This window comes from Myxine glutinosa, chromosome 4 (assembly GCF_964187855.1).
Source record: "Myxine glutinosa chromosome 4, kmMyxGlut1.1, whole genome shotgun sequence".
NCBI lineage: Eukaryota > Metazoa > Chordata > Myxini > Myxiniformes > Myxinidae > Myxine > Myxine glutinosa.
Window position 1 is genome coordinate 195423163 of NC_136264.1, and position 21032 is coordinate 195444194.

Below are 21032 nucleotides of genomic sequence, written 5' to 3' on the forward strand. Positions count from 1 at the left end.
CACTATTTCAGGTCATCCTCCATCCATACACATGATATTTTCGGTCACCATAACGCTCCCCAAGCCCAATCCTCCCATTCCAAGTTTCATGGACCCACCTTGCCATTTGTGGGTTTCAGAAGGTGGAACAGAGCCCTCCCAGGTCTCAAAGTATCCAACTTCCTGTGTGTTTGAGTGTGCGTGCAAGTTACTGTTTGCTGCTATCTCCACACATGGATGGGTTTCAGGAGAGGGATCGGAGACCTACCAGGTCTCAAAGTATCCACCTTCGTTGTGTGTGTTTAATATTTGTGTACATATGTAAAAAGAAATACTAATCTCATCACCTTTAATGCTAATGTTATGCCACCTTTCTAAACTAGTGCTTCCCCCTCTTACTGCATCCAGCTAGATCACCTCAAGTGTTTCCCCCACTCCCTTTGATCTCATTCTTCCTCCAAATGTCCCTCGACGTTGCTGTCGGTGCTTTTCCTCCCTTTCCCCGATGTACTTATTCTGTTATGTTTTCGTCCATTCTGTGTTTTAACTCTTCCACAAGCCTCCACTTTGTAGAAAAAAAAGAAAAAGAAAAAAAAAACAGCAGTTTATCTGTAAACAACCATTCAAACGCATGATGCCAAAACAGAACATGTTAGCACGAAATGGAGCCGATGTCTATACAACGACAACACACGTGGATGATAAAACGGAAAAGAAACCAGAACGCCACTCGGGAGAAAAACCATACCTCCGCCAGGCTGGCCAGTTTACGTTTTGTAGCTCACTGGCAGACCCAATCTGGATCCGGATATGAACCAAAATCTAATCCCTTGTTCTTATCACCTACCCAACTCATTTAACAAGTTTAGTCATAACCCATCCCGAACTTTTTAAATATCATACTATATATCGTTTTGGCCCCATCTCTCAATGGTGAAGATGTCCATGACCGTGAACCCCCTACCCCTCAACTGTTCTTTCGTTTGTGATTTACATTCGATTTATTTTGTGATTGACACACTCAAAAACAATTTGGGATCCAGATCTAGATTCTCACCAAAATTTAAACAATTTGTCCTCGTCACAGAATGAACCTGTCCACTAGGTTTCCTCCGAATCTGTCCAAAACTTGAGATATCCTGCTCACAAACAGACAGCGGTGCAAACATAACCTCCGGCTACCTTCAATAGCGGAGGTAAAATAAATAAACAAACAAGAAGACGTCATGCGGAGCACGGTACTTGCAAAATCCGCTCCCACCCCCAAGAAAAAAAATTCCATTGATACAGCAAATTGTCCATTTCATCAAGATTAAAATTGACAATCTTGATCAACGCTCGGGTCAACAGGAAGAAAAGTGACGATTTTTCAGATGAAAAATGATGACTTTGTAAGGTTGAACGTGAGTCGACCTTTGACCTCAAAAATAGTTAGTTTCCCTTTTTAGTGACTCAATGTGCAAATGCTGTTCAATTTTCAAGTCAATCGGATGAAAATTGAGGATCTTAAAAACTTGGCCTATGCTGACGTTTTGGCCTATGTTGACCTCAAAAATAGTTGGTCGTTGAATTCAGTGACCATACATGTAAATCCTCTTAAAATTTCAAGTCAATCAAATGAAAATTGGTGATTTTAGAAATTCGGCCTATGTTGACCTTTTGGCCGATGTTCACCTAAAATATAATTTGTGTTTGAATTCAGTGACCGGATATGCAAGTCATCTTCAAATTTCAAGTGAATTGGATGAAAATTGAAGATTTTAGAAATTTGGCCTACGTTGACCTTTTGGCCTAAGTTGACCTCAAATATACTTGGTGTTTGAATTCAGTGACCGGATATGCAAGTCATCTTCAAATTTCAAGTGAATTGGATGAAAATTGAGGATTTTAGAAATTTGGCCTACGTTGACCTTTTGGCCTAAGTTGACCTCAAATATACTTGGTGGTTGAATTCAGTGACCAGATATGCAAGTCCTCTTCAAATTTCAAGTCAATTGGATGAAAATTAAGGATTTTAGAAATTTGGCAAAGTTGGTGACCTTTGGCCTATGTTGACCTTTTGACCCCAAAAACAATAGGCTTCTCAATTGGGACGGCCTATACAACTTGGTGAAGTTTAGTGCCGATCGGTTTAGAATTGTGACCGGTAAGCCGGTGACAAACAAAGACAGACAGACAGACAGACAGACAGAACCACAAACGCAACCGACCAATATACTTGAAAAATCTTCGATTTTGCAAGTAATAAAAGGAATCGGCACGAACAGGTTTGGGCATTTTTAGGGCAGTTATCAAAACATTTTGGCCTGATGATGTATTAGACCCAATCATTCTGAACTTGCTTATCATGGAAAAAATTTGAGCCCTGTTTGAAAATATGTGTATGGAGGAAGTATTTCACATTCAAGGTTGAAAACCTTTATCCGCTCACAGCTTGGGGCTAGTACGATGGATCCAAGGAGCTTTCAAAGCAGAGAATTCAAGAAAACAAATCGATAATGGCATGGCGTTGGTGCCCTCAAGAGTCCTGGGAGTTGGAAATTCCTGATGGATAGAGGTGATGAAATTCCGACAAAATTCCAAAAACAAAATTCCTTCAAAATTCCTGATGAAATTCCGACACTAACCCACAAACTGCTACACAAATACAACATCTTAATAATTATGGCACATTATTCATCAAATCAATATTTATTCAAACAAAACAGTCCCCCCACACAGGAGGAACCTTTATTCGAAGATTGTAAAAAAACAAAACAAAGTCTACATATTAGAATAAGAAACACGATTTACATAAACAACTCCCAAAACCTCCCCACAAAACTTCACAGATTATGTGTCCGTGAGTTGAAAGGGCACCGACACAACAATGGAAGTAGAAATAAATAAGACATTTTGGGTCGATCCGCTCGAGGTCCCATTGGAGCACTGAACACAATACTATGATGCCAGGTTCAAACCCCACATACTCGTGTATCGATTTGTCCATTGCGTACTCGTGTTCCTGTAATCCCTGTTAAAGTACACCGATGTCTCCCAATTGACACGCGGCGTGTACAAGCCTCACGGCCAGTCTTAGACACTGAAATGAACAACGTGTGAAAAAATAAAGAAGGGAAATCAAAAGCAACGCTCAAGGCTATCTTAGAAATTCCAACTTGTCATTTGCAGAAACGACACCAGGACGGATTCTTCTCGTTTTTTTGTTTTTTTAATCCAATTTAATCCAATTTTAATCCAACTTCACCTGTTGAGCTAGGGAGTTAAAAGGAATTTAAAAAAGAAAAACAAAAACTGCCTTAGAAATACGGGTTTAAGAGTTGTGTCATTTCATTTATACTTTCGAGGTCGCATCGCATCACCTTCGAGTGAACAACGCATTTCACCGTTCCAGGGATGGACAGACAAGAACGAACGGAACAATGGGGGCCGGAGGGAAGTCGAGTAACCATTCAACGGCAGTTTCGATTCACCCAGCAGAGAGAGAGAGCCAAAAACGAGTCTTTCCACTTAGTCATCAATGGTTGGCAGCCAAAACCCCTGCGAGAAACACAAGTGCAAAAATAATTAGTGGTGCAAAATTAGTGCAAATGCGCAATCGCAAGTGTTAACTACGGACTGGCAAACCAGCAGCGAAAACAGACTCCATTAAGTGCATGACACCGCTAAAATGTCATGTGATGACAGAGATCGAGAGAGCCAGAGATAGACAGAGGCAGACAAAGATAGAGATAGAGATAGACTCGGTGATGAAATGGTTGAAGCATCCGCTCTGAGTTTGAGAGGTCAGCTGTTTGAACCCCGGCCAAATCAAGCCAAATACTCTAACAATGGTACATGCTGCTTCCTTGCTTGACAATAATCATTTAAAGGGATACAGCACAGACAAACAACCATAGGTTAACAACCATAGGTTGGCAACCATTTCACAAGACATGGTCTCCCTCCTGTGTTGAACTTCCTTGCTTGACAATTATCATTTAAAGGGATACAGCACAGACAAACAACCATAGGTTGGCAACCATTTCACAAGACATGGTCTCCCTCCTGTGTTGAACTTCCTTGAAAAATAAATCATAGGAGAGAGAGAGAGAGGGAGGGAGAGAGTGAGATAAACCCTGAGGCTCGAGAGGGAGGGGAAAGCAATGGTACGGTGATGTGACTTGCACACAAAGGAAATGATGTTTGTGACGCAACCTGCCTTGAGGCTCAAAGTGTTTCATTAGTCAGGTGTGCATGGAGGCAATTATAAGCTCACCTCATGCACAACTTGTTCAAACATCCTTAAAGAGCAATATACACAAAGTAAGTGTGTGTGTGTGTGTGTGTGTGTGTGTGCGTGTGTGTATGTGTGTGTGCGTGTGTGTGTCCTACACATCCAAAGCCATGAAACCAAGCGGCCTGAAATTTCCATGCATAGTAAGGGAACTCCAAGGGAATGCATGAATGAAAACTGGGTATTTGGGTAAATTTAAACACTCATTTTGAAGATAATTACCAGGATACTCAACAACAACAACAACAACAACAAAAAGGTCAGTCTGTTTTCACCTCGCAAGGCTCTTGACCCACCATTTTGTTTCGGCCTGGTCAAAAATGCCTTGCCTTGAAACAACGATTACCTCTCACGGACTAATTAAAGTACATAATTAAAATCTGTGTTCAGATTTGAGGATCGGATACCGTGGACTAAATAAGTGGTGAAATCGCGAGTGAAATCTGAAACTTTTAAGACATTAGCGATTCTTTTTAACCAAGTAGATTTATTCGTAATTCGTAACACCACGATTCTTATAACTAAGTCCAACTACATTGGTTTTTAAATCGCTCTTTCAATCATTCCGATTCAAAAATTTAAATCTCTTACAGTTCTTCCTTTCTCCAATCTCTCAACTTCCCTTCATATCAACCCTCCTCTAAAGTTTACAAACGTAGCTCTGACTCGAAAATCTCAAGAACCCCAGTGTGCAATGGATGTTCGTATTTCATTAATTGTTCCTTTTGTATATCTTCAGGGTCAAATCCTTTCCAGTCTCTTCCCTCCTCTACTTATGCTTGCCCATATCCTACCAACCCTATCTCTTACCAACATCCCACTCCATGTCCCCTCCCTCTACTCCCTCTTACCCCATTCCATCACTACCTTCCCCCTACCCCTCCCCTTCCCCTTCAAAACTCCCCCCTCAGCCCTCCCCTTCAAAACTCCCCCCTCAGCCCTCCCCTTCAAAACTCCCCCCTTAGCCCTCCCCTTCAAAACTCCCCCCTTAGCCCTCCCCTTCAAAACTCCCCCCTCAGCCCTCCCCTTCAAAACTCCCCCCTCAGCCCTCCCCTTCAAAACTCCCCCCTCAGCCCTCCCCTTCAAAACTCCCCACTCAGCCCTCCCTTTAAAACTCCCCCCTCAGCCCTCCCCTTCAAAACTCCCCCCTCAGCCTTCCCTTCAAAACTCCCTCCTCAGCCCTCCCCTTCAAAACTCCCTCCTCAGCCCTCCCCTTCAAAACTCCCCCCTCAGCCCTCCCCTTCAAAACTCCCCCCTCAGCCCTCCCCTTCAAAACTCCCCCCTCAGCCTTCCCCTTCAAAACTCCCCCCTCAGCCCTCCCCTTCAAAACTCCCCCCTCAGCCCTCCCCTTCAAAACTCCCCCCTTAGCCCTCCCCTTCAAAACTCCCCCCTTAGCCCTCCCCTTCAAAACTCCCCCCTTAGCCCTCCCCTTCAAAACTCCCCCCTCAGCCCTCCCCTTCAAAACTCCCCCCTCAGCCCTCCCCTTCAAAACTCCCCACTCAGCCCTCCCTTTAAAACTCCCCCCTCAGCCCTCCCCTTCAAAACTCCCCCCTCAGCCTTCCGTTCAAAACTCCCCCCTCAGCCCTCCCCTTCAAAACTCCCCCCTCAGCCTTCCCCTTCAAAACTCCCCCCTCAGCCCTCCCCTTCAAAACTCCCTCCTCAGCCCTCCCCTTCAAAACTCCCTCCTCAGCCTTCCCCTTCAAAACTCCCCCTCAGCCCTCCCCTTCAAAACTCCCCCCTCAGCCCTCCCCTTCAAAACTCCCCCCTCAGCCCTCCCCCCTCAGCCCTCCCCTTCAAAACTCCCCCCTCAGCCCTCCCCTTCAAAACTCCCCCCTCAGCCCTCCTCTTCAAAACTCGCCCCTCAGCCCTCTTCAAAACTCCCTCCTCAGCCCTCCTCTTCAAAACTCCCTCCTCAGCCCTCCTCTTCAAAACTCCCTCCTCAGCCCTCCTCTTCAAAACTCCCTCCTCAGCCCTCCTCTTCAAAACTTCCCCCACACCCCTCCCTTTCAAAGCTCTCTCACCTTACAAAACTCATCCCCTCATCCCTCCTCAAAGTTGCCACAACTAATCTGCAAAACTACCTCCTCCCCCTTCCTCTCTTCCAACTCATTCCTCCACCTCCTCCAATATTGGACTTCCCTCTGCACACCCCATCCTCCCCCCTCATATTACTCCTCACTGGGGCATCATCCCATCACCACCTAGCCTTTTGTCCTCCTCTCCTAGCTCTTCTGCAATCTGACATACTGTCAACAGCTATACTTATCCCCCCCTCTCCTCCCTAATATTATCCTCCCCCACCCCTCCCCGCTCTTGCACCGAATGCTCCTCCTCCCTCTTCCTTAATGTTATGGGTCTCAAACATCCGGGGCCTTTGCTCAAACTTGACTGATCTCTCCATCCAGGTTGCTTCTGACAAACCAGACCAGATCTACTTCACAGAAACCTTCCTCCTTCAAGACATCCCTGACTCCTTAGTATCTCTCCCTCATTACTTCCTCCTCTGATGTGATAGAACTGATCCTCGTCCTGGCAGCGGAGTTGCTCTCTTTATCAAATTTTTTTTTTTTTTTTTTTTTACTATACTGAATCGAGGCTCGTGAAAGAGCTGACAACCGCGAGGGAAAGACAGCACAGGGGGACCACGAAGGAAAGACAGCACATGGGGACCGCGAGGGAAAGACAGCACATGGGGACCGCGAGGGAAAGACAGCACATGGGGACCACGAGGGAAAGACAGCACATGGGGACCGCGAGGGAAAGACAGCACATGGGGACCGCGAGGTAAAGACAGCACATGGGGACCGCGAGGGAAAGACAGCACATGGGGACCACGAGGGAAAGACAGCACATGGGGACCGCGAGGGAAAGACAGTACAGGGGGACCGCGAGGGAAAGACAGCACATGGGGACCACGAGGGAAAGACAGCACATGGGGACCGCGAGGGAAAGACAGCACATGGGGACCACGAGGGAAAGACAGCACATGGGGACCGCGAGGGAAAGACAGCACATGGGGCCCGCGAGGGAAAGACAGAACATGGGGACCACGAGGGAAAGACAGTACAGGGGGACCGCGAGGGAAAGACAGCACATGGGGACCGCGAGGGAAAGACAGCACATGGGCACCGCGAGGGAAAGACAGCACATGGGGACCGCGAGGGAAAGACAGCACATGGGGACCGCGAGGGAAAGACAGCACATGGGGACCACGAGGGAAAGACAGCACATGGGCACCGCGAGGGAAAGACAGCACATGGGGACCGCGAGGGAAAGACAGCACATGGGGACCGCGAGGGAAAGACAGCACATGGGGACCGCGAGGGAAAGACAGCACATGGGGACCGCGAGGGAAAGACAGCACATGGGCACCGCGAGGGAAAGACAGCACATGGGGACCGCGAGGGAAAGACAGCACATGGGGACCGCGAGGGAAAGACAGCACATGGGCACCGCGAGGGAAAGACAGCACATGGGGACCGCGAGGGAAAGACAGCACATGGGGACCACGAGGGAAAGACAGCACATGGGGACCGCGAGGGAAAGACAGCACATGGGGACCACGAGGGAAAGACAGCACATGGGGACCACGAGGGAAAGACAGCACAGGGGGACCGCGAGGGAAAGACAGCACATGGGGACCACGAGGGAAAGACAGCACATGGGGACCGCGAGGGAAACACAGCACATGGGGACCGCGAGGGAAAGACAGCACATGGGGACCATGAGGGAAAGACAGCACATGGGGACCACGAGGGAAAGACAGCACATGGGGACCACGAGGGAAAGACAGTACAGGGGGACCGCGAGGGAAAGACAGCACATGGGGACCGCGAGGGAAAGACAGTACAGGGGGACCACGAGGGAAAAACAGCACATGGGGACTACGAGGGAAAGACAGCACATGGGGACCACGAGGGAAAGACAGCACATGGGGACCGCGAGGGAAAGACAACACATGGGGACCACGAGGGAAAGACAGTACAGGGGGACCGCGAGGGAAAGACAGTACAGGGGGACCGCGAGGGAAAGACAGCACATGGGGACCACGAGGGAAAGACAGCACATGGGGACCACGAGGGAAAGACAGCACATGGGGACCACGAGGGAAAGACAGCACATGGGGACCACGAGGGAAAGACAGCACATGGGGACCGCGAGGGAAAGACAGTACAGGGGGACCGCGAGGGAAAGACAGTACAGGGGGACCGCGAGGGAAAGACAGCACATGGGGACCGCGAGGGAAAGACAGCACATGGGGACCGCGAGGGAAAGACAGCACATGGGGACCACGAGGGAAAGACAGCACATGGGGACCACGAGGGAAAGACAGCACATGGGGACCGCGAGGGAAAGACAGCACATGGGGACCGCGAGGGAAAGACAGCCCATGGGGACCACGAGGGAAAGACAGCACATGGGGACCGCGAGGGAAAGACAGCACAGGGGGACCGCGAGGGAAAGACAGCACAGGGGGACCGCGAGGGAAAGACAGCACATGGGGACCGCGAGGGAAAGACAGCACATGGGGACCACGAGGGAAAGACAGCACATGGGGACCACGAGGGAAAGACAGCACATGGGGACCACGAGGGAAAGACAGCACATGGGGACCGTGAGGGAAAGACAGCACATGGGGACCGCGAGGGAAAGACATCACAGAGGGACCGCGAGGGAAAGACAGCACATGGGGACCGCGAGGGAAAGACAGCACATGGGGACAGCGAGGGAAAGACAGCACATGGGGACCGCGAGGGAAAGACAGCACATGGGGACCGCGAGGGAAAGACAGCACATGGGGACCACGAGGGAAAGACAGCACATGGGGACCGCGAGGGAAAGACAGCACATGGGGACCGCGAGGGAAAGACAGCACATGGGGACCGCGAGGGAAAGACAGTACAGGGGGACTACGAGTGAAAGACAGTACAGGGGGACCGCAAGAGAAAGACAGCACATGGGGACCGCGAGGGAAAGACAGTACACGTATAACTCTATTCGTCACTCTCCATGCACTACGTTCACACCACCACACCCCTAGGAGTAACTCTGGCTACAGCTTCCATTTTACTCCCACCTTTTGTTACCTCCACCACAGAAGGTGGATGGAGATTATGTTTTCACCCCTGTCAGTCTGTGAACAAGATATATTGTTGTGGACGGATTCAGCCGAAATTTGGCAGCGAGGTAGTGTGTGTGACAAGGACGAAATGATTGGATTTTGGTGAAGATCCGGATTTTGGATCCGGCTACTAGAATTTTTTTCCAAGTGATTCTTCACCATTGGGAGATATATAGGGCCAAAAACGATACATAGCAGGATATTTCAAAAAGTTGTGGACGGATTTGGACGAAACTTGGTGGATCAATTGGGTGTGTGACAAGGACGAATCGATTCGATTTTGGTAAAGATCTGAATGTGGATTCGGATACGAGCGTTATTTAACTTTTAAGTGATTCTTCACCAAAATCTGGTGTTGGTTTAGCGGTTAGGGTGCCGGCTTGGGATCCTAGAATCCTGGGTTTGAATCCCAGTCGATCGCTGAATTAACGCCAGGGAGGTTGACTCAGCCTGTCATCCTTCCGAAGTCGTCAAATTGAGTACCAGCTCACTGGTAATTCCTGTGTGTCGCAAAAGGTGACTAACAGGGTTGGCGGCAGGAAGGGCATCCGGCCATAAAACATTGCTTCAAAAAGGGGACCATGGTGCCCGAAAAAGGCCAACCCCTGCTCTCTGGGGAAAAATTACCTCTAAAGGTGGTTTATTGTTCAAGTGATTCCTCACCATTGAGGGATAGGGCGAAAAACGACACATAACATGATATTTTAAAAAAGAAGAAGTTATGGACGAGTTATGACTAAACTTGTTTATGTGTGTTGTACCATCCACCAAACCGTGATGACTCCATTTACATCTCTCTCCACCAACATGAACCAACCATATATCCACTCATCCAAACTCTCTCTTTCTCATATGTGGCGATTTAAACTGTCATCATGCCAGCTGGCTGGGTGTGTGTACCTCTCTCACCAGCAATGGCACCTCAGCAAAGGAATTCTGCGACTCATTGGGACTGACACAATCTGTCAATTTCCCGACCCAGATCTCAGTCAACGGAGCATCTTCTCTTCTCGACTTGGTTATGACAAACTTCCCTGAAAATGTCTGCTGCTCTTCTTCTGCTCCAATCGGTTCATCTGATCATTTTCTTGTTAAAGTGGACATCTCTCTGACCATTCTCAGAGAGCCTCCTCAGCGCCGACGAGTCTGGCATTTCACTCAGGCTGACTGGCACGGTCTTCAAGCAGCCATCAATCATCTGGACCGATCTGCCATCTCCACTGCCTCCGACATCAACTCTTCCTGGGAATTCTTCCAAAGTAAACTGCTCTCTCTCATGCACAGATTTATAAAATAAAAACACATGGACACTGCTATGACTTCCAGGAAAGAAGTCGGTATTTCAAAAAAGTGGATCTGGGGTGAATTAACGGGGGTAGAAAAGATGAAGGTTTTGGATGGTGAGGCAGTTGCCCTGAAACAACTTGCCTTTGCCTCTTGGGCAAGGCCATAAGAGATGCCTTTACAAGATAATTTGATCGGCCATAAGAGATGGTGGTGAACAGCTGTTTTAAAGACATGGAGGGAGGGATGGGATCGAAGAGCGAGGGAGTTTGTTCCAGAGGCGGGAGAAAAGAAGAATGAAAGAGTGAAGTTTCTGGTGTTTGTTCCCCCTCCATCCCCTCCCTCACCTCAAGCAGCTATGATGGTTGCTTTATTAATCTTTTTCTTATTAGACTGCTGACAGGCTGGGAATGTGAGTTTTCTCATGCCCTTCGATTTCTCTTGCATTTTGCTTCGTGGCCACAAGCTGGTCTGTGTCTCTTTCCCTGCTTATCTGACCATGACAGGAACTCTGTTTTTCCTGCCCTGGTACAAAACTCCCACATCCTGGGGAGTAACCCTCAAGGTTACGTGTGAGATGCATCGAGCATGAAACATGTTATTGTGGGAAGCTTCCTGTGGATATGGTTATCTTTGCTCCGCTGAAACTGCCTTTTTGCTTATAAACGGAGCACGCAGTAAAACCTATTTGAGAAGGGATCTGTCATTTATCTGGAGCCAACCCTTTTCCCACATATGTGTGAATCCCATATTAAATGGCTTGTATCTTCAGTCTTTAGTCTTTCTTTCGTCTTTAGTGTCTCCCCGGACATCCGACTTCGACACCGGTTGTGCAGGGGGTACAGTTATTGCTCGATTATGACAAATGTCAATGGCCGCAAAACATGCATGGACACTCAAGCGCCTCACATATAAGATGACTATCATGTGTTTTTGTTTTTTTTTAAACATGATATTTTCTGTCTTAACTACTTAATATGATGATTGATACTTTATTATTCCGATACTTTTAAGTGCAATATTTAATAGCTTCTCATAATTTTCACAAGGCTTTTATTTGTGGACTTAACTTTATATTGGTGTATACATTTCATAAGTCACATTTTATCATATCTTAATCTATTATTACTATTGGAACCTGGAAGCCATCTTTCAATTAAAATTGTAACACTGATTCTTTTACTTTTTGGAGTGTATAGCGACATATGGTGAAGCATCGTGAAGCATTTGCAGCGGGCTCCGCCCCTCTTCTTCCCCCCATCGTAAACATGATAAATAGTAAATATCATTTATCTACTAGCCGAAAACCGTGGAACATCCACGGAAGGGAGGATGTGGTGTATGGATAGAGTGTACCATTATGGATGGCATAGGGGATTTGCTTGTCCGAGTAAGAGTTAGGAAGAAAGATGAGAATGAAGAGTGCGTATATGAACAACGATCGCCGACAGCGGCAGAAATGCTTTTTTTTTCTTTTGTATACTGAATCGAGGCTCGTGAAAGAGCTAACATTTATTTCACAAACAAATCAACCAGACAAACAAAACACACAAAAAGAGGGAGCGGAAGACAAGATGGGGAGAGAAGGGAAAGCACACAAACCACAACATTTGAGAGCAGGGAGAAGTGTGGGAGGGAGAGGGCTTGGGGGCAGGAGGCGTGGGAAGAGGGGGGGGGGGGGGGGAAGAGGTATAAAACACAAGGCGACCGAAATTAGCGGGGGTAGAAAAGATCAAGGTTTTGGATGGGGGAGGATAAGAGATGGTGGTGAACAGCTGTTTTAAAGACCTGGAGGGTGGAGTGGGATTGAAGAGAGTGAGGGAGTTTGTTCCAGAGGCAGGAGAAAAGAGGAATGAAGGAGTGAAGGTGAGCAGAAAGTCTTGATTTTGGCAGTTTAACCATAAGAGGGTTGCAGGCAGATCTTGTGCGACCTGTAGGAATATTTGGGGGACAGAGCCCAGAGAGAGCTGGGGGGGGGGGCAAGGCCAGAGAGGAGTCGGTAGAAGACGGAAAGACCACCAACCTGCCTGCGGTGAGTGAGTGAAAGGCCCTTGGAGTTAGCTTCATCGCGGGAGATTCCAATGATTCTGAACGCTTTGGTTTCAACAGCGTGAAGACGAGCTAGGTGTGAGGCAGGAGCACCAGACCAGAGGGGAGAGCAGTATTCCATAGAGCTGTGGATGAAAGCCTTGTATGTGGTGAGGAGCTCAGGTGTGCCAAGGAAGGACTTCGCACGGCGGAGGATGCCCAGTCGGCGACTGGCTTTGGAGGCCAGATTTGAAATGTGGTTTTCCCAGGAAAGATCATGGCAAATAGTGAGACCCAAAAGCTTGAGTGACAGAACTTCTTGGAGAGGATTATTCAGAAAGTGGATGGGAGGGTTTTCCAGTCGGTCTTTTCGGAGAGACATCGTAAGAGTGTGAGATTTATCAGGATTGAAAGACATGTTCCATTTGTTTGCCCAGTCTGTGATTTTGTCCAGGTCTGCAGAGAGTGAGGAGGCTGCAGACTGCCGATCTGAGGGATGAGGAATGGAGCGACAGAGAGTAGAGTCCATGCTCTGGATTGTCCACTCAGTGGACGGCTTGCTTTCGCCTTCGCCTGTCCAATCAGCGGACGGCTTGCTTCGCCTTCGCCCAGCAGACACCAATACGATGGCGTCGTAAGATGGCGTCATATCGGCAGTTAATCGGATGCTTTTGGGCCCCAACGTCGGCTAATTCAGATTTTTCGAGTATGGCTGTACGTGATAATTGATAAACAAAGAGCGCGGTTCGTAGATCGTAAATCCATTAGTGCCGTGGGCATCGGGTCACTGGGTGCGGCGTAAAAGGGATAACAAAGTCGAGTCCTTACGCTATTATTATATGGACTAGCCGAAACCCGTGGAACATCCACGGAAGGGAGGATGTGGTGTATTGATAGAGTGTACCATTATGGATGGCATAGGGGATTTGCTTGTCCGAGTAAGAGTTAGGAAGAAAGATGAGAATGAAGAGTGCGTATATGCACAACGATCGCCGACACCGGCACAAATGCATGCTATGGATTGTCCACTCAGTGGACGGCTTGCTTTCGCCTTCGCCTGTCCAATCAGTGGACGGCTTGCTTCGCCTTCACCCAGCAGATGCCAATACGATGGCGTTGTAATATGGCGTCGTATCGGCAGTTAATCGGATGCTTTTGGGTCCCAACGTCGGCTAATTCAGATTTTTCGAGTATGTCTGTACGTGATAAACAAAGAGCGCGGTTCGTAGATGGTAAATCCATTTGTGCCGTGGGCATCAGGTCACTGGGTGCGGCGTAAAAGGGATAACAAAGTCGAGTCCTTACGCTATTATTATATAGATTATTATATAGATAGCTCTTAAAGGTCCACAGCCACGGAATCTCACTTAAAATGCATTTGATGTCATCTAAATGTCTTTTTATGGTGAATTCAAATATGGCATTGATTTTTTGTTATATTCACTCTGAAACATTAAAAATGAAAGAAAACCGAACCACTTGGGAACGCCCCTAAAAATTCTGCCCCATACCTCAAAGCCGATGACGTAATCCATGTGACATCACCTCCAGAACGCAGCTCGCTCGCAAGCATGCTCCACGTGCATTTGCTCGATACAAAACAAACACTTATTTTAACTACGATTTACATTCCGTTTCCACTTTTAGTGAGACGTACGGGTCTGTGCAACCATTAATAAACTTTATTTGGTGCAAATCGGATAATTTTTAGCCGAGTTACCTCAGACCGCGAGTTGTTATTTATATATTAATTCACACATAGTTGAGTACGTGCAGGCCGCTCCATGGAGCGGGCTTGTTTTAACTCCGATTTACATTCTGTTTCCACTTTTAGTGAGAAGTAGGGGTCTGTGCAACCATTCATAAACTTTATTTGGTGCAACTCGGATAATTTTTAGCTGAGTTACCTCAGACCGCGAGTTGTTATTTATGTATTAATTCACACATAGTTGAGTACCTGCAGGCCGCTCCACAGAGTGACCTTGCGGGCTTGTTTTAACTCCGATTTACATTCCGTTTCCACTTTTAGTGAGAAGTAGGGGTCTGTGCAACCATTCATAAACTTTATTTGGTGCAAATCGGATAATTTTTAGCCGAGTTACCTCAGACCGCGAGTTGTTATTTGTATATAATTCACACATAGTTGAGTACGTGCAGGTCGCTCCACGGAGCGACCTTGCGGGCTTGTTTTAACTCCGATTTACATTCTGTTTCCACTTTTAGTGAGAAGTAGGGGTCTGTACAACCATTCATGAACTTTATTTGGTGCAAATCGGAGAATTTTTAGCCGAGTTACCTCAGACCGTGAATTGTTATTTATATAATTCACACATAGTTGAATACGACCCGAGAATCGCAACGTCACTCCATTTAACTTTATTAAAATGACGATAAAGACGTTTCCTTATATATCCTAATTTAAAATGTTCAAGGGAATAAAAAGACCATTTGGTTCACACCACCCATGGGCACACCACTCGACTGTCCAATCAGCGGACGGCTCGCATCGCCTTCGCCCAGCAGACGCCAATACGATGGCGTCGTAATATGGCGTCGTATCGGCCGTTAATCGGATGCTTTTGGGTCCCAAAGTCGGCGAATTCAGATTTTTCGAGTATGTCTGTACGTGATAAACAAAGAGCGCGGTTCGTAGATGGTAAATCCATTAGTGCCGTGGGCATCGGGTCACTGGGTGCGGCGTAAAAGGGATAACAAAGTCGAGTCCTTACGCTATTATTATATAGACTAGCCGAAACCCGTGGAACATCCACGGAAGGGAGGATGTGGTGTATGGATAGAGTGTACCATTATGGATGGCATAGGGGATTTGCTTGTCCGAGTAAGAGTTAGGAAGAAAGATGAGAATGAAGAGTGCGTATATGAACAACGTATTTATTGCAATCTTAGCACACACCGCGATCGACGACACCGGCACAAATGCATGCTCAGGATTGTCCAATCAGCGGACGGCTTGCTTCGCCTTCACCCAGCAGACACCAATAAGATGGCGTCGTATCGGCAGTTAATCGGATGCTTTTGGGCCCCAACGTCGGCTAATTCAGATTTTTCGAGTGTGGCTGAACGTGATAAACAAAGAGCGCGGTTCGGAGATCGTAAATCCATTAGTGCCGTGGGCATCGGGTCACTGGGTGTGGCGTAAAAGGGATAACAAAGTCGAGTCCTTACGCTATTATTATATCGATGATGATATTTACCATTAACAGACCAAAAGCACGATCTTCAGCATATTTATATTTTTTCCATTAAATGAATCAAGTGTCAAGCCAACAACCTTTGGCAGATGGGTTGCACATTGAGATGGCATTTGGAACATACCAGGTTGGAACAAGCACTTGCAACCATCATGGACTTGGGGTTGAACTGTAGGCAGGTGACAGGGCCGGTGTGCTTCCCATCCAGCACGGCGGTTTTGTTGCCACTCTCGGAGGCCCATACGTGGATCTTGCTGTCCTCAGAACCTAGCCAATCAAATGGTGTAAACACACGGGTGTATGCAATAGCAAAACACGAATAATACAATCTCAACTCAGACGTAATGTACAGGAAACAGAATATGAAAAACGTGTTGTATGCGACTGTATGAGACAAGTGTACAACATTGACGTGACCTTTGGTGACCCAAATTTGGAAGATTGTGGAGCGAGTACTGTGTTCTCAGTGAAATGAATGACACGACACACAAGCACAGACAAATGGCTGCTTATCACTATAATTATATATATGTACAGGGTGGGCCAAAAGTAACCATACATAGGGAAAATAAACACTTTTATGAAATTACTCCAATAACGTAAGTTTTGCCGATTAACCTCTCCATTGACGTAAAAATTGGCTTCATCGGTAAACAAGATCCCAGATGAGAAGTTTGCGTCATCGTTCAATTTGCTTAATACTCATTCACAAAATTCCATCCGTCTATCCGGGTCGTCTTCACTCAGATGCTGCGCCATATGCAATTTGTATGGATGCCATTTGTTTGCTTTCAAAATGCACCTGATACTCGATCTGCTGACACCGCTTTCTGCAGACAACCGTCGTGTACTTTTTAGGGGACTCCGTGTAAGCTTTGTTAGTATTCTGTCCGTTGTATCTTCATCTGTGGCTGTACGTCTGCGACCACTTTAAAAAACCCTATGTATGGCTACTTATGACCCACCCTGTATATATTTACACACAAACATATATACATAACTTCAATTGCTCAACAGATCTTTTTCGAGCACATTAAAAAAAAAAAAAATTAAAATAAAATTTATTTTATCAATATTTCAGGTTAATTTGTCCCAACAGGAATATAACTTGCAGAGTAAGATCACATGTAAGGTGTTAAGCATTTAGCAATGTGCACCTAGATTACATGACATGTCCTACACCTCACAAACAGCGAGGTGAAGTGTGAACAAGGCACGCATAATGTCCAAATCAAGATTTTCACGTTGAGGCGAGATTTTCATGGAAGATTCGACTCATTAAATCTTAAGTAGGCCTTAAGTACAACAAAGCGAATTACCGACAACAAGAGCAGGACCTCTTGGTCAATATAAGCAGGTCCTACTGTGTGTGTATATACCTGTGCATAACCTCATGAAGTACCAAGCTACCCAGTACTCCAACAAGGTGGTAATAGCTTTGTGCGGATCTTAAATAAAGGGTTGTGTTACAATATTGGACTCACCAGTCATGACAAACTGAGAATCTGGTGTAAATGAGGCCTCCAAGGGGATTCCTTTATTGTTCATATGACCCTGGAAGGAAATGAGTTTGGAAGAATAAAGAATGGAAATTAGTAAGATACATGTATGTTGATGCATTTAAATTATTAACCAAAGAGTCAAGCCACACATTGTGCTGAGAATTCCCAACTTTAAACTTGCACTGGAACTACAAGTCATTGTGCGGCATTTTCACAGGTACCATGCTAAGTTGCTCCAGGTGAGGCACAGAAAGTGCAGGGTGAAGCTGAAAAGTTAACGAGAAGTGAAACGCGCAAAGATTGTGCTACCGTAAGTGTCTGGAGAGGATTTCCTTGAAAGGCATCGACCAAGCGCAAAAGACCGCCGTTGGTGGCGATCAGGATGTACTTTCCGTCGTTGCTTATCTTGAGACCAGTCCAATCACATGTGCGATCTTGCTGCAGTCGGAACGTGGCAAAAGGACCCTGTGACACAAGAGGTTTTTTTTATTGGTCACCCTTCTGAGGACCGAGACAGGAAGACTGCATACAAAAAGCCAGGATTGGAGAAGAAAATGCTGGAAAGATCAAATAAAAACACCATTGCCTTTAATAAAAACACCAAAAAAAAAACCTCCCTCTCACCTTGTCAAATGACCTCAGGTCATAAAGCTTTATCATCTCAGAGTTCAGACCAGCCGCAAAAATCAGGCCTTCGGGATCAAAGGAGCACACAGGTCGTCCTTGCAAGTACATTAAACCCTTGGAAGAAATAATAAAACCATACATTTCGTTCTGGTAAAAAAGGAAGAAAAAGCACTGTACAGTCTCCTGGCCAGAAGACTTACACAGCCCTCCGTCACCCTACTGCGCAAGCCCAAAAACCTGCCTGCCCACCGACACCCCTCCCACGCCCAAAAGTTTTAGATCGAGTATTTTGAAAGGTCAGTCAAGTTACAACTCTAGGACCTCTCAGATGCATAAACACAATCACAGTCCCAACAAACAGCAGTTCAATGACAGCAATGAAGCAAGTCAGTACAACGTCAAACAAAATGTTCCCACCGAGTAACCATAAGCACCATGGTTTCACTTTCAAGATTAACATTCGCACCGCTTGTGCTCCTGCAGACATCATATCATAATGCAACAAATCCCTCTCATACCAGGCCCTAACACTCCAAACCTAACGATGCAGCAGCTGTCAGAAAGTACATCTCAATTTTATTTTTGTATTTCTCATCACCAAAAAGGTATGACAAGTGCAACTCATGCGTGCATGTTCCGAGTGAGCCAGCGTGGTGTGCGCTACCTGGCAATTTGGTGAACGAAGGTCCCAAAGGCGGATGGTTTTGTCCAGGGAGGCAGAGATGAAGGTATCATCAACCGGGGACATGCATAAAGCAACGACCCTGAAGGAAATTAAATAAATAAACAATCAGTTAACTTTTATGGGTCCAACATCACATTGTTTAATATTTAATATTTACGCATTTTTATCATTAAATTGAAGTTTACAAACGGTTGATCAATATGTACATTTTACTTGGAGAACACAATTGCTGCAGATGGATCAGGTATGTCGTATCATGCTCTTGACAGGTACCTGTTCTGCATAACTCTACATGTAGCTCATCAATATATAATAAATTAATAAATACACCGATACATCATCAATAATTAAATAAATGCACCTCAGTGTGGACTTATAGACAAAGGTAAAAGGGAACCATATATACAACTATTAAACAGGGATATAAACAAACTAAAGTGCAACCCAATCTGCAGGTCAATGGAACAACCTTTAGAGGCCATTTTTCCCCGCAGAGCAGGGGTTGGCCTTTTTCGGGCACCTTGTTCCCCTTTTTGAAGCAATGTTTTATGGCCGGATGCCCTTCCTGCCGCCAACCCTATTAGTCGCCTCTTGCGACACACAGGGAATTACCAGTGAACTGGTACTCAATTTGCCGACCTCGGAAGGATGACAGGCTGAGTCAACCCCCTGGTGTAAATTCAGCTATCAACCGGGATTCGAACCCAGGATCCTAGGATCCCAAGCAGGCACCCTAACCGCTAAGCCAACACCAGGCTATCGAGCAGAATACTTGTGAAATTCCTAAAACAATTACCTTAAAATAATTGGTGGTTGAATTTAATGACAAAATATGCAAATCCTCTTCAAATTTCAAGTCAATCGGATGAAAATTGACAATTTTAGATATTTGGGCTATGTTGACCTTTTGACCTTTAGACCTCAAAATCAATAAGCATCTTGCTTGTGACCAACTCCACCTTTTTGTGATGTTTTGTGAAGATCGGTTTGAAATTGGGACATTTAGGCAATTGACATACAAAAACAGATGGAATCGCGTACCAGACAAACCAATATACAGTGGTACCTCGGCTTACGAGTTTAATCCGTTCCGTGACGGAGCTCGTAAGCCAAATCGCTCGTAAGTCAAAGCAAATTTTCCCATTCAAATGCATTGAAATGCTATTAATCCGTTCCAGCCTCAAAAAAAAAACACCAATTTTTTTTGTTAGGTGCTTTTAAATAACAAAAATGTACTTTATAAATAACAAATAATGTATAAACAAGCACGACCTCGTATATACTGTACATAATACAAGAGAATGTAAAGAAATAAACTGGTTTTATTAAGCAGAGGAGAAGAGCATGCCAGGTGAGGTGTGCGTGTTGTCGACTTGGCGAGGTAGTACGATCGTACTCCTTCTACGATATGTACGATTTTGAAGCAGAAGGAGTCCATAAAGGCTATAACGCCAGCCAAGGGCGTTACGATTATTTCAAAGCTCCGGACCTCTATCCATGAAGATATGGAGAAGTTGTTGTTTGTGTGGTTGAAGGAGAAGCAGCTCGCAGGAGATACCGTGACCGAGAGCATCATGTGTTTGAAAAGATTGAAACTCGGATATCGAGCACGGACCACGAGGTGTTTTTTCTTTTTTCTTAATCTCGGTTTCAGTGAACTTTTGCTCTGTGCTCACGTGTACTGTACCTGTACCTGTAATGGTACGTCAGAGGATGGCACCTGTTGTCATCATATTAAGTGCAAGATGTTCTGCATCGTAAGTTGGTACACCGTGGTCTTTCGGCGGTGTTTAAGCCGGCCGTCTTGGCTTCTGTCACCATTGGCATTGAGTCTTTCGATGTAGGTAGGTCGTTGTGTGCCGGTGCCTTGGCCGAATTCCTTCATTGCTGCATTGTTAGCTCACCTGGTTTTTTATACCACATCTTTGGTTATCGGACCAGCGAATGACGTCATCTCCTCCAAAGTATGGCTTATTCTCACTTGTCTTGGACGATCTTCTACTTCTAGCCTTCCACCGTGCATTTGGTGTCCACTGTACTTACTGTACAGTGCCTGGTAAAATTGATGTAATGGGTTTTTGACCGTCAACGCCATGAACCGTCATGAACCGTCATGAACCGTCAACCGCCATGAACCGCCATGAACCGTCAACGCCATGAACCGCTAACACTCAAAAGCCCATTTATCGCGCCTTATAAAGCAAAACGCAAACCGAAAGCCATGCCTCTCAAGCGAGGCGTGCTTCCGTGGTCACGTGATCCACAGGTGTAGCTCATTATACCCGCACGCGCGACACGCTTTGGCGGTCACGTGACC

General features: G+C 46.2%; 1 protein-coding gene across 1 annotated transcript in view; it reads right to left on the reverse strand.

The window, feature by feature from the left end:
- Positions 1 to 3168: 3168 nt before the first annotated feature.
- The window catches only part of WDR82 (WD repeat domain 82), a 30070-nt gene continuing 12206 nt past the window's right edge, over positions 3169 to 21032 (reverse strand). The window contains exons 4-9 of the mRNA XM_068114196.2: positions 18695 to 18794; positions 18028 to 18144; positions 17713 to 17868; positions 17386 to 17455; positions 16026 to 16168; positions 3169 to 3519 (exon numbers count right to left, since the gene is read on the reverse strand). Of these exons, the coding sequence (XP_067970297.1) occupies positions 3490 to 3519; positions 16026 to 16168; positions 17386 to 17455; positions 17713 to 17868; positions 18028 to 18144; positions 18695 to 18794 (616 nt within the window). The 3' untranslated portion in view covers positions 3169 to 3489. The remainder of the gene's footprint in view (positions 3520 to 16025; positions 16169 to 17385; positions 17456 to 17712; positions 17869 to 18027; positions 18145 to 18694; positions 18795 to 21032) is intronic.